The sequence below is a fragment of the Podarcis tiliguerta genome (assembly GCF_965153285.1).
Source record: "Podarcis tiliguerta genome assembly, chromosome: 2".
Taxonomy (NCBI): Eukaryota; Metazoa; Chordata; class Lepidosauria; order Squamata; family Lacertidae; genus Podarcis; species Podarcis tiliguerta.
In genome coordinates, this window is record NC_139535.1 from 82,728,886 (window position 1) to 82,742,808 (window position 13,923).

The 13,923-nt window shown below is 41.0% G+C and overlaps 2 protein-coding genes across 6 annotated transcripts in view; one reads left to right on the forward strand and one right to left on the reverse strand.

Annotated features, from left to right (window-relative positions):
• Nucleotides 1-5,510, forward strand: part of NTN1 (netrin 1) — a 128,571-nt gene extending 123,061 nt beyond the window's left edge. For 4 of the 5 annotated variants that reach the window (XM_083429790.1, XM_083429789.1, XM_083429788.1 and 1 more), the window contains one exon: nucleotides 123-5,510. In XM_083429790.1, the coding sequence (XP_083285916.1) occupies nucleotides 123-451 (329 nt within the window). In that variant the 3' untranslated portion in view covers nucleotides 452-5,510. The remainder of the gene's footprint in view (nucleotides 1-122) is intronic. The other variant, XR_014508632.1, reaches the window with a different exon arrangement.
• A 2,082-nt stretch (nucleotides 5,511-7,592) lies between these two features.
• The window catches only part of STX8 (syntaxin 8), a 75,008-nt gene continuing 68,677 nt past the window's right edge, over nucleotides 7,593-13,923 (reverse strand). The window contains exon 8 of the mRNA XM_083429799.1: nucleotides 7,593-8,485. Within this exon, the coding sequence (XP_083285925.1) occupies nucleotides 8,418-8,485 (68 nt within the window). The 3' untranslated portion in view covers nucleotides 7,593-8,417. The remainder of the gene's footprint in view (nucleotides 8,486-13,923) is intronic.

Below are 13,923 nucleotides of genomic sequence, written 5' to 3' on the forward strand. Positions count from 1 at the left end.
TCATGCATATTTCTGGATTGCTCTTGGTTAACCACTGCTGTTCAAGCAACATTTGCTTTGTCCTTGAGAGGAGAATTGAGGTGTTAAATTGATTGTCCCTGTTCTTGGCTTTCTGTTCCCAGCTGTCCAGATCCACATCCTGAAAGCAGATAAGGCTGGAGAATGGTGGAAGTTCACAGTCAACATCATCTCTGTGTACAAGCAAGGGACAAACCGGATACGGCGCGGTGACCAGTTCCTTTGGATACGCTCCAAGGACATTGCCTGCAAGTGCCCGAAAATCAAACCCATGAAGAAATACTTGTTGCTGGGCCACGACGAGGATTCCCCTGATCAGAACGGCATCGTGGCCGACAAAAGCAGCCTTGTTATACAGTGGAGGGACACATGGGCTAGGCGACTGAGGAAGTTCCAGCAACGGGAAAAGAAGGGGAAGTGCAAGAAAGCCTAGGGGGAGAGAACTGGAGATGGGAAGAGAGACTGAACATACTGCTTTGTGTAGGACTTGAAGCAGACGCGAATGGGATTAGGGTCACTGGCAAGAAGCTCACTTTGCATTATGTGTGACAGGGTGGGGGGCAAAGGAGGGGTTAATAACTTCTGTGAGACATGCCAATTATGTACCTCACAATACAGAAAAAACACAAAATGTAGTGAGAAGTGACAAGTTTAGAGAAGGACAGCCACGCGAGACCCTACTCACCATAGTAACAAATGTTAGGCCAGTTACTAGTTCCCATCATCCCCTTTGACTTTCCTTCTCTCTTTATTTCTGTCTAATCAGAAGAATGACCAACTGCCTTAAGTTCTCTAACATCAACTAGTCTTAAAGTCTAGGCACAAAAAGGACTCAACCTGTCACTGAAGCAAATATAAAGAGAGATGTTGAAGTTGCACAGAAATTGCCCTTTGAATACATCTCCTCCAAAGGAGATTAAATCACGTTCTTATTGGTTGGAAAGATGGAGCATATGGATCATGGCTTGAAACCAATTTCTGGGGCTACAATCAAATGAACAGCAAACAAGCAGCCTGAGTAGCTCATCCATTATCTGTCATGAAGCATTTAATGGACTGGGTCCCCTTTTTATAAGAATCTAATGAAAGTTCACAGAGATATAAGCTACTTACCCTGCATACAAGGCAGTCAGGAGAGGGGTATGCTTTCTTGAAAATGCAGCCCCAGACTAAGGTCTTATTGCCTGACTTTAAAAGGCACTCTGCTAAGGAAAGAAAGCTGACAGCTATGAAGCATTGATGGAGCAATTGAAATAATAATTACTTAATAGCAATATCTGAAAACATGACCACCACCGATCTAATGGGTAATCTAAAGAATTAGTCAAATATAAATGACTCGGATTTTTAGGAGTTGTCCTTGCACTGCTGCTTTTGTGAATATAGCCCTACCCTGAGACCACTGGATTATTATTATTATTTTTAAATGCATTCACTAGGAAATGAAATAAACTCTGTCTGTAATTTTAAGTAGTAATAACTTCTTTAGACACCCACTAGACTATCAGTACTCATCTCAAAAGCAAAAGTTAGCATTGATAGATTCAAACTGACTCTACACACACAAACAAAGCTACCACTTTTGTGCTTCTCCACAGCAATGGTTATTAATCTCTCAGTGTAAGATCCATTCAGTGCTTCCTCTTTTACCAGGAGGGTTGCTGAGCTGCAGACAGTCCTATGTGCTGGCTCTGTCTGCAGGGAATGAATTGACCAAGATGTGTACTATACCTGCTCCAGGGAAGACCAAGTGGGAAAAGACACAAAAGAACAAAAGTGTTACTAATCCTTACATGGAGCAAGGAGTGTCACTTCGGACAAGGAAACTCATGTTTGTAAGAACCCAAAATGTAGCTTTAATTAACGTATGTTTTGCAGCCAATAACATACCTAGAATAAAGGAGATGCCCTCTCAAACACTCCCACAGCAGCTCTCTACGCTTTCCTTCCCCTAACCTCCATTTGAAGGAGATTTTTGTTCCACTCATGCAAATCTCCCATCAGCCCTAACTTGCAAACTAGGACTGTCTAGGCAGGCGGTTCACGCGTGAGCTCAGGGACGCCTGCTCTGCAAAATACAAACTTCCCCAAGATGTTTCCTATTAGGAAATATGGAAACATCCTTTTAATGACATTTTCCAGTGGTTTTGCCTTGTTTTATAGCAATTGACAATATTTATATAATGACATAAACTACCATAAAACAAACTGTAGCACAAATAGGTGTAAAGTGGCCAGATGCCGGGGAAGCGGAGAATAGGGGGGACAGGAGTTAGGATCCCTGGCTGAAGGCAGGGGGCTGGAACGAAGTGCTCTGACTCAACTGCTCTGCACACTGTTGAGAGTTTCTGGGCTCCCACTTCTTTATATGAACCTAGTTGCTGAAAAAGAAATATGCAGAACATTCTCACAGCTAAGGCACATTTATCAGTGTTGTTCATACTGACTCTCATTTTAGATTCAGAGGGAATTAGTTTACCTACTAAACAGAAGACAAAAAAGAGCCAAGCCAACAACTGAAACAAAAAGTGCTTGTCGCCATGTCCTGTTTCAGCCACACACTGCCCTGATCTACTCATACTGTGAAATTAAGTAGCATAATATAGATAGTGGGGTTCTATATTTTAGAGTGACGCCCTCCATAAAATACTCCCTGAATGTAGAAAATTAGCACAGCAGGAAGAGCTAGTCCTGACATTCTAGTTTGCTTCCTTTTTTTTTTTTTAACTTGCAGGGAATTTTGCATGCCGGGCAGCATTCAAAATGGTTATTTTCTCACCCACGAGTAGTACAATCCATTTTATCACCTCCAGATTCTACCGCCTCATTCTGCTGCATGACAGAACCAAAGTAAGTAACTCCGGAAAAGCTGCATCTTATTAGGTCATTGGTTTTCGAACTTCCTATCTTCAGGATACCTGTTCTACACTGATTTGTCTGCTGAGGAACTGTGCACTCTGTTGCTGTGCAATGTCCGCCATGCTCGTTGGGCCTACCTGAGAGACGCTCCCCAGAGCCCACCCCGCATTCTACTCAGTCTGTGCAATGCGAGCGAAGAGGATCTGCTTCTCATCAGGAGAAACCCTGAATAACCTTCTAAGGAACTCTAGGATTCCTAGGACCAGAATTTGAAAACCACTGCTCAAAACTCTCCAAATGCCATCAGCTTTCTTGTGTTAGCAGCATGTTGAAGTGTACTGTATTGAATGAGCGGCCTGTAAAATCTTAGCACTGATATAGACTCTGAATGCAGGCCCACTAGTGATAAACATCAGTGGTGAGGTAGGTACTCCTGTATGGAACGTTCATTTTTTAAGTAGTAATTGGGTTTAAAGCTGAACTGAAACCCTCTGTTTATCTTCACTTTTGCTACTGTTGATTTTTTTTAATTAATGTTTTTAAACATCCCTCTCAAAATTTCATCTATTTTTCATATAGAACCTAGACACTAAAGAAAACAGAGAGCCCTTCGAAAAGCCTGGTTTTTATTTTAAAATCAATGGAACGCAGGGGTTTTACAAGTCACACAGCCTGGGTAAAACAGGGTATAAAGATACTCTGCCTAAGCTGTAACTTAGTCAGGTTCATACTCTTCTCTGAGCTGTGCCCTGTGGGGTAGCTCAGTGCCTGCATATTTTCTGTGTGTCCTAAAGGTAACAGGGAGGAGGAGGGGGGCTTTTGTCTGAGTTCTCATTAGCGTTCCAGCATTGAACAGAAAACAATTTGATTTTCATATAACGTGCTTAGTAGTCTGACAAAAGATTTATCCCGGACTGAAAATTCAGAAAGAAAAATCAAAGCTCCTAAAAATCCATCTCAGCCTGACGAGAGCATCCTTCTCCTTGACACAAACCTCTCGTTCCTCGCTTTCCATATGGAATTCTCTGGCTACAATACAGATCTTGGTGTGATGTCGTTTCCCCTTGACAGTTCTGTTCTGCATCTTAGCTACACAGCAGCACATATATATTCCTGTGAGCATTCAGGAGCCAGTTCTATGTTTGGTTTTGGGAATTAGTACTGATAACCACTAAATAATTCCTCAAAACAATGTTTACAAACAGATACCCTCACCGTTTGCCCAATCCCCTATAGGACAGCTGGAAAATGACCTGCGCTTCCATAGTGGACACCGATATCCTAGAGAGCTGTAAAGGGGCATGGAGACACCAAGATAGCAAAAGGCAGCCGGGGGGGGGGGGGCTTATAGAGAAAACCAAGAATGCTGACTGTATAGTACAAAATGTAAAATAGGCTAGATCTCAGAAACTGTATATTAACCAGAAATGTAATTTTTTAGATTACTTTCTCCTCATCCCAAATTAGTAAGAAAAGCCTTTTCCTTGTCATCTATATTGGCAGGCTTAAGGGTTTGTTTTGCACATCCCACATTTAAAGAATTTACCTGTCTAGGTATACTGCAATGAGCATATAGGAGAGTCAGAAAGACTTTCAGCTTCAATCAGTAAACTATGAAATAAAAGGAGTTATATTTGGGGGGGTTGGCTTACATTCTAGAACCCCTCTCTCGTTTTTCTCTAAAACAGAAATACAGCAGCACAGCCTCAGCATACTTGGGGCTACTTATTTGGTGGCGCTTCAAATCTTTCTACACCATCAAATGTGCTTAGGAGGTAGTATATGGTCAGGATTGTCTCTTACATTTAGGGTTGCCCTTTTTATTCGGAGGCTAACACTCAGTTCGGCAACCTTTCATAACAGAGAAGGTCAATAATCCTTTCCTGTTGGTTTCACAGCCAAAATTTAAGGGACTAGAACTCGGCAAGAGCAGCCCAGCAAAGGTGGTGGTTTAGGAAGCAGAATGGCAAGCCGTAGTTTCCTAAAGAACTATTTTTTTTTGCAGTTGAGAAAATAAGCAAAACTACCACCAAATTTAGTATTTAAATGAATCTCAAAAAAAAAAGGAAGTTGATGCCTTGCACCTGCTCTAGGAGTGCCACACAGCAGACTACATTCAAGGTCTTCTTGAGAAACATTCCAAGCTCTACATTGACAGGGTAAAAGGGCAACACAAACCATTCTGAGAAGCAGCTGAAATGCCAAAACAATCACCACTCATGAGTAGCATTGAACAATGGCTTCCTCCCCATTTTATGTTTTGTTTTAGCTGGTTCATTGTATGCTCATTCCCTTGATCATCTTACCTTTTCCCTATTACGCAGGGAAAAAAATCAGCTGTGTTTTGATTATTCCTGTTAATATCATGAATTGTAAATGTTGTTTAGTTATGACTATTACATATAGTTTTGGGGCAATGTTTCTTTACAATGCATACTAATATATTATGGTTATATATATGAATATATTTAATGACACGTGGGAAAAAAGTTGTGGATTTTCTTATTCCCCCTCCCTCCGTTTTATTTGTTAGATGGGCTGACAACTGAACCAGGAGCAGCATGTAACTGTGCAGGATCCATTTGATAGGACTAAATCCAGACATCTGTCAAATAAACTCTTGTAAACTTCTACTCACCTTATGCCAGTCTCTTCTGTTGAAACAGGATGAACAAGTTGTGCTAATTGCCATCAACTTAGCTTTGAAAGGGGATTAGGCAAATTCATGGATGATATAAGGCTATCGAATGCTGCTAATCGGGATAGCTGATCCTGATTAACTCCAGGATCAGAGGCAGTCTACCTCTAAATACCAGAGCTGTGGGAAACAAGGGAGAGTTAATTATTGTGCTCATATTCTGTTGTAGGCATCTCTTAAGCATCTGACTGGTCACGGTGAAAATCAAGATGCTGGACAGGATGGGCCTTTGGTATGATCCAAAGGACTCTTACATACTTGGCAGTGTGATTCTGTGAGCTTCGGGGAATACAATATCTTCCACTGAAAATAAGCAAATATTTCTTACAACTGTTCCCTCTAAGGTTTCGAAAAGTAATGAAAAACAGCAACAATACTAGATCAGAAGTGGAGAATCAAGCAAGCACAACAACATAAGCTGTTTTTATGGGTACTGAATTTTGCTTCTGCTGTAACTACGGCCTTTGTGAAGTTCTGAAGCAACTGCATTTTTCTTTCACCTTCAAAACACCCTTCATGTTGAGAAAGCCAATTATTCTGCATATATTTGAACCAAGGAAGGAAGTACACCGGACACCAGCCTTCCCAAGCAGAAATAATTGGGTATTGTTACTCATTATCACAGATAATAAGTATGTTCTGCTCTTGTAAAGGTGGTCCCACTGGGAAGCTTGGAAATACTGCTAGGTTTTTCCAGTGGCAACACCAACCTGCAACTGTTGTTGCTCCATGGATTAATTAGAGTGAGAACTTACCTTGACTAAGTCCTTTACTACCAAGGAACCATGAGCAACTCCTCTCCAAAATCTGAAGTTAGGGATAGGCTTCCTGCTCAAAAGATGACACTTCCATGCACCATTTTAGAAATGAAACACTAGATTTCCATACCAGCTCTTCTGGAAGCCATGGGGGAGTACCAGCCACACCACAGGTAATGGAAGAAGCACCCAACTCTGGTGATGTCTCTTGCTCTTCCCTCCATTTAATCAGTACCACACAGTTCAACCAACTTGGCTTCCAATACAGATCTGGCTGAATGCATCTCTTTCTAGAAAAGCTGCTTTACTTACTTTTTGGCTTTCATTTCTTTATTACAACTTAGAAAGGGGGATCGGGGGCGGGGGAACCATCTATGGAAAAGACAACTTTCAGCCAGCCCCAGGTTCAAAAGATAACCTCCAGTAATAAGTAACACAAAATGTTTGAATGCTCTTCAGTGGAAAGTGGTGCTGTTACTTTCCAGAAGAACGCAAACAGAATCCATAGTTTTGCTGACCATGTCTCACCAGAGTCTGCCATGTTTATGCAATCACTGCATGACTGTGCATGATAATTCTCCTTTGCATTCTTTGCTTGCTCTGTGATAAGAGCGTTGCAAGCAGAAAGTCCAAGGTTCAACCCCTAACCTCTCCAGGTGTGACTGACAATGTCCCCTGCCTGGAGAGCTGCTGCCAATACTGAACCAGATAGACCAATGGTTTGACTCAGTAGAAGGCAGCTTCCCATGTTCCCACGTTGTTTTTGGCTATTGTAAGGGAACATCCATATGGTGAGCAGCTCTAGAACCAACCACCTCTATGGAGTCTTTAACAAAAGGGCTAATGATTGCACATGCACCCATCTCCTTCCAGTGGATATCTTTTTGATCTAGGATTTCTCATCTTTGCAGTATACCACCCATTCCCAACAGTGGATTAGAGGTTCACTATTTACTGTAGCATGGCCAAAACAACATGCTCTGGAGACTGAAGTATTGATTATAAAAGGATTTGCACAGCTGCTTCCTGCATTGTCTTGGATGTGGGCACACACGTCCTAATGCAGCTTTCTTTAAAAATCTACTGTTCTCATAGAACCATTTCCCAAAATTCATGCAGTCAACAAATATCAGAGCTTAGGTGGGTTGACGGCCAGAGGCAGTCTTTAAAGTTCTTTAGATTTCAAACTTCCCTGACCCACAGGAAAACAAAACAAAGAAAAGAAGGGCAGAAAATGAAATAATGATGTGCCCAAAGAGTAATACAGAAATTAAGTGTTTTATTCCGTCTTGTTATTGTAGTAAATTGATCAATCAAGTTGGCACATATGTAGCAAAATAATGATTTCTGGAGGTGAGCAAACATTAAATAGCGACTTTTTGTATTGCTACTCTCAACTATTTTAATTTCTCATCTAAAATATAGATTTTGGAGCTTCAGGTAATCCTGTTTCTTCCCTGCTATTAATGTAGTTAGGAGGAAAACTACACAGCATAATGTGTTAGTGTTTGCATTTTAGGATAGAAATATCATCTGATTTTCCAAACAATACTAATTTGCTCCTGTCTATATAAATGTAACAGCAGTAACTGTTCTATCTCAAGCCAAAGATTATTCAGGATTTATGTGCATCTGAAAGGTTTGTGCAAATATCCATGTGCAACAGAACATGGATCAGAGCAGCAGTTTGCCTGAACACCACCAGATCCACTGCCCTGACATTCAAAACCAAGATGTATTAATTTCAGCTTCAAAGATAATGTTAGAATGAAAACTCCAATATCTTAGCTTGGCATTCTAGAGATTAACAGTAGATCCCACCTAGCAGAGACAGGTGGAATTGGAATTAATTGCATTTATGCTTTGATGTTTGTTAGGAGATTCGCCTCCTACCAGTAACATTCTCAAAAATATCAAGTCCTACTGGATAGAGATTTTTGCAAAATGAATTTCTCCACCAGCCGTGCTTCTGCCAGTGCACTGAGAACGAGTCAAATACAACCAAGTCCACAGAAAGTGTCAGTAATGAGATCGAATTTTCCTTGCCTCAGAGTGCAATAGCTCCAAAGTAATAGCTCCGTTGGTTATTTTGTGGGCCACACAGCAACGACGACTATCGCAATCAGCAGTAGTACGATCACCACCATCATCCCTGAAAGAAATCAAAACAAAACCTAATTATCTCTGTAATTATTATAAATCTCAAATACAGAATTAAAGTTTCTAGAAGAACAGCTTCACATCATAAAATAGTTCTTCCCATGTAGAAAAAAGCTTCTTCCCGTGTAGCTGACGTAATACAAGAAGGGGCATTTGTAGATTCTGCACAAGTGCCGCTCGCTCAGCCCTAGTTTGAAATGGGAACAAAGCTCATCTCCGCTAATGAAGGCAATATGGTTGCAAATTACATTAGAAGCCTAAAAGAGATTTGCACATGAAAAATGCCATATGAACATTTTCAGTAATTAGCAAAACACAAATGAGTTCTGGAACTTAACTTCTGATCACAAATAACTCGATCATCTGAGCCACTGATATTCTCACCCCACCTCCCTGATGGCTAATTTTACAGAGAGATGCTGTTTAACCAAGAAGGTAGGCGGTTCGGGCCCATCCAGGGACGGCTGTGGGCAGGGTGTCTGCGTTGCAGGGGGTTGCACTAGATGACCCTCAAGGTCCCTTCCAACTCTATAGTTCTATGACCTCCAACAAGGCTACTTTTATGTTTAGCTGGTGTTCCAGTCCAATTGGGAAGTCTTAGCTTTAAAAGAAAACTAAAAATATTTGGAGATGTGATGGCCATTTTGTATGCCACCCTTCACTATCCTTGTGCCCTACAGATGGACTACAACTCCCATCAGCACCAGGCAGCAGAGCCAGATGAGACTGGGGCTGATGAAAGTTGTAATCCAAAACATCTGGACTGCATCAGGATGGTGAAGGCTGTCCTGTGCCATATGTAACTTGGTTCTTTATTGCACTACTTATGCTGAAATATAGGATGTACATTTCTCTGCAACGCAGCTAAAGGCACAGTCTTTGCACAAGAGGAGGAAAACAATGAATATTTATACTTCCGTTTTCTGCTAGGTTTCTCTGTGCCTTTAAAAAATCTGTTACATTTTCATTGCTAGATTATACGTGTTAATTTAAAATCAGTAGTCAAAAGATACAAGATTCTTAGAGAATGAAAGCAGATCAAGATCATAGATGGAAATTTGTGATACATAATATTTCTAGGGAAACTCCCTCAAATAGCCTGAGAGGTAGAATTGTTAAAATATAAGAGGAAGATGAAAAGGAAGGGGGGCTGAGATTGAAATCTGGAGGAAAAGCCAGACTAGTATAGCTGGATGGAAAAGAACAAATTTGAGATCTATGCCTCAAAAAAGGGAAGTAGTTACTTTCATGATGACTGAAATTAGGCCTCCAAAGAAAATATGCAAAATCGTGCATGGCAAATGTAAACAGAAATGTACCCCTGAAATGAGTCACTCGGGTCTGTTTTACTCACTCACATACATTACAGAAGGACTGCACAATGATGGGCACTGTCTCCTGCCTTGCAGGGCTTCCAAGTGCCAGAGTCTTGCCAAGTTAGTGAGCAGTTCTCTTGGTGCTTTTTCAACACCTTGGGAATGGGTGATAAAGATGCCCAGGCAAGTTGCTCTTGCTATGCAAAATGTCACCAGTTTTTGAGAGCGAAGATTGGCTGCAACCAGAGAGCTGCCGTTCCATGTTATTCTTTTTCATTTTCCTGTTGAAGCTCCAATTAATTAACAGTGTCCAGACATCAGAGAACAAACTGTAAGACACAGAGAGCCAATATGGCCCTGCAGATGTTTTGGAGCTCCCAGCAGCCCCAGCCACAACAGCTCACGGTCAGGGATGATGGAGTTGCAGTCCAAAACATCTGGAAAGCACCAGTTTAGCAACACTGAACTGGAAGATGAATGCATAAATCTAACTGAAACCAGTCTGCTGTTGCTGTTAAAGAGACACTTCCCCCATGCACTCACCCTTTCCCTTTCTGACATTTTCCTGTTGGGTAGTGATCACTTTTGCAGTCACTTAAGTCAATATTCCACACCCTCAAGGTAGCTTATTTGTAAATACCCTCACCTGCCTCTCTTGTATTACTTTGTGGCAGCCCGGCTCTTTCACCTGAGTGATGTGTCAGTGTAAACATTTCAAGTGTACATGTGGCCTCCTGCACCAAGGAAACTGACCCGTTATTACTTTGACCTCATTTTTAAATGTTACAGCTTGGGAAACAATGCTAGCTCTTTAGTCCGCTTTTGTTATCAAGAGCAGGCTTAGGTGAGTGGTTGCTGAAGACTCAGCAAGTCGCATCCAATGGTGAGGGTCTGTATGTAAGCTTATTGGATTGGCTGTTAGCCCAATTCCCAAATCTCAAGGAAGGGAACAGGCTTTTCCTTATTCAATTGTCTCCAAAAGACCCCAGGTTAAAATTCACCGCAGAAGCCAGTCGTATTCAAACCATAGCTGTCAACGTTTCCCTTTTTTAAAGGGAAATTCCCTTATTCTGAATAGGATTCCTCGCAAGAAAAGGGAAAAGTTGACAGCTTTGATTCAAACCAGTCAACATTCTCTTCCAAATTTCCCTTTACAATTCCCACTAGGCTTATGTGACAGAGGTTCCAAGTAGGTCACTTACACTTTACACACGGGGCACTGAGGCTGAGAAATAGCAACCTACAAAAACTATCCAGGAAGCCTGAGAAAATGTCTAGGCTTCCTAGAACAAGTTTGGCACCAAATAGAGAGTCAAATCTGTGATAAAAGAAACACATCCCTTTGCACCATTCAATTTCAGAAGTTGGAAGTTGAAAAGATGTGATTACCGGTATATAAATGGTAAATGTGATGCACAGATGGACAATAGCCCCAGACATGATGATAACATACTGAAAAAAATCAATATTTAAAAAAGGCAGGTTTAATGGAATTGCTTGATTACTGACCAAATTATGGAAACCTAGTAGCAATATTTCATTAAAGGATCCATACCACAAGAACTAAATAAAATAGTAAATGTTTATTTATAAGCCACATGTTTTTAATGTAAATATCTGGATTGTTCTAGAAAGTAGCACTGCTACAAAATCCCACCTAGGATAAAGGGCTTTGTCAAAATTAACACACCATGCAAGGCATAAGTGAAGTTAATGTTCCTCCAGATTTAAAAGTTGGAAAATAAAAACTATTTGTGTAAGCTACCGATACATTTTCTGTGTCTCCTGTGGATGCCAGCGGGAACTAAAAATGAAATTTGCAACACAGTTGTCAACTAACAAGCGCCGAGTCAGAGACAGACGCTCTTGCTACAATTCTGCCTGCCATTAGCTAAACAAAGGCAGATGTTGTGCAACACTGTTTTTTAATTCATTTCTCTTTTTGGCAATTTTATGTTTCTGAACCATATAAAATTATAATGTGGGGTTTCAATTAGTGACTGGGCCTGAGCACCTCCAAAAAATCTCAAGAACCTATATGACAGGTAGGTAAAGGACCCCTGGACAGTTGACTATGGGGTGCGGCGCTCATCTCGCTTCAGGCCAAAGGAGCCGGTGTTTGTCCACAGACAGCTTTCCGGGTCATGTGGCCAGCATGACTAAACCGCTTCTGGCGCAACGGAACACCATGATGGAAGCCAGAGCACATGGAAATGCCATTTACCTCCCCGCCACAGCAGAACCTATTTATCTACTTGCACTGGTATGCTTTCGAACTGCGAGGTTGGCAGAAGCTGGGACAAAGCAAGGGGAGCTCACCCTGTTGTGTGTATTTGAACCACTGACCTTCTGATCAGCAAGCCCAAGAGGCTCAGTGGTTTAGACCACAGCGCCACCCACTCCCTAACCTGTATGAATTACCAGTTCTGGTCTAATTTCTAGTGTCACATAAATGCAATATGTTGCTCAGGTCTGAAGTGCAATTTGTCTTCCATTTTTATCCATATTTTAAATGATTTAAAATGCTTTAAGTGATTTATAATACTTTGATAAAATAGCTGCAGTTTCCAACTCAGCCTGTATTGTAAACAACAGTTCTTAGTGCTAAATCAATGCCTGTGCACATTTTAAAACTGTCATTCTTCTAGGCACTGTAGAGATCCCAAGTGCAAGATAGAGTCTGCCCAGAAGGATTACAACCTGCACCTTTGATTTAATAACATTTTCCTCCAAGGCCACCATCAACTTTATTGTACGAACCATTGACCCCAACAGCTCCTCCAAGATCAAACAAGGCAAACTGCATCCTTTAGTCACGGGAACACCTGAGATTGTTTTACGCATTTATTTATGATCACTATTCCAGTATGAAAGATTAAAAATGATTAAAGCTATAATCACTCTACAGGAATGTCAATCAGAAATAAATGTGTGCAGATACAACAGTTTCAAAATCTTCACAGCCCAATCCTACAGCTGGTAAGAAACACTCTTTTCTTTTTCACCGAAACTGGCTGGCAAAGCAATGAGAGGAAGAGAAAATAAAAAGCAGAAGTCCATGAGAATTCCTGCATGTCAAACTCAGTCAGAAAAAGTGTGTAGTGAGTTTTCAGTCCAAAATGTTTATTGTCTCTATGATGAAATAATCCCTAGAGTTTATGGTCCCAAACCACATGCATAACCCAACTGAATGAGAGGAAATGAGATAAGTGTTTCCCCTCATCTATCATTGTTAGACCTCCATTTCTGGTTCCATCATATATATATATAATCTGTTGCTACTTTTCTAAAAGAGAAATCAATGCCAGATAATATGCATCGCTATTTCCAAGTGGAATTTCAAAGACGGCCTATTTTCTTTCCAGAAAGAAGAGTTGCTTCAAACCCTCCATTTAGAGCAAACCTTTCCAATCAGAGGATTGCTTGCTTTGAGCATATTTTGAAACATTTCCATTTCATGTAGCAGTCCAGTCAAAAGATATTACTTTGTCTTTCTATGGTATTTCCAATCATACCTCTACCCTTACAAACACTCATGTGTGTTCATAACTACTACTTGATAGAGCCCTGTTAGCTTGAAAATAAAATGAAGCTCAACAGAGACAACAGACATGATTCAGTGACAAACATATAAATAAAAAGCATAAGCAAAAAAGTTACTCACATGATACAGACTGCCTCTGTATAGCATTGTGGGAAAAGAATAATTTCAAATGCCTATAGCCCACGGTCTGCAGCTCCAAAAACATAAGGAGCTCCCACTGTTGGCTATGAAATGGGAGAAGCTGTGAGCAAATAAGGATATTAGTTGACCCAAAGTGTAATCTCAGAGCCTCTGTCTATAATATTTGAGAACAGTCCTTGTGGACTCGAGATGAGCAAATGTTGTTTCCATCTTCATAAGACGGCATCCCAGCTAAACATTGGGAAGAGTCTCTTGGAAGGTGGTGAACTCTCCTTCCTTGGAGGTTTTTAAGCTGAGGCTGGATGGCCACCTGTCATGGATGCTTTAGTTGAGATTCCTGCATTGCAGGGGGTTGGACTAGAGGATCCTCAGGGATCCCTTCCAACTCTACAATTCTAAGACAATCTCATTTCCTCCTTGGCCACCCCT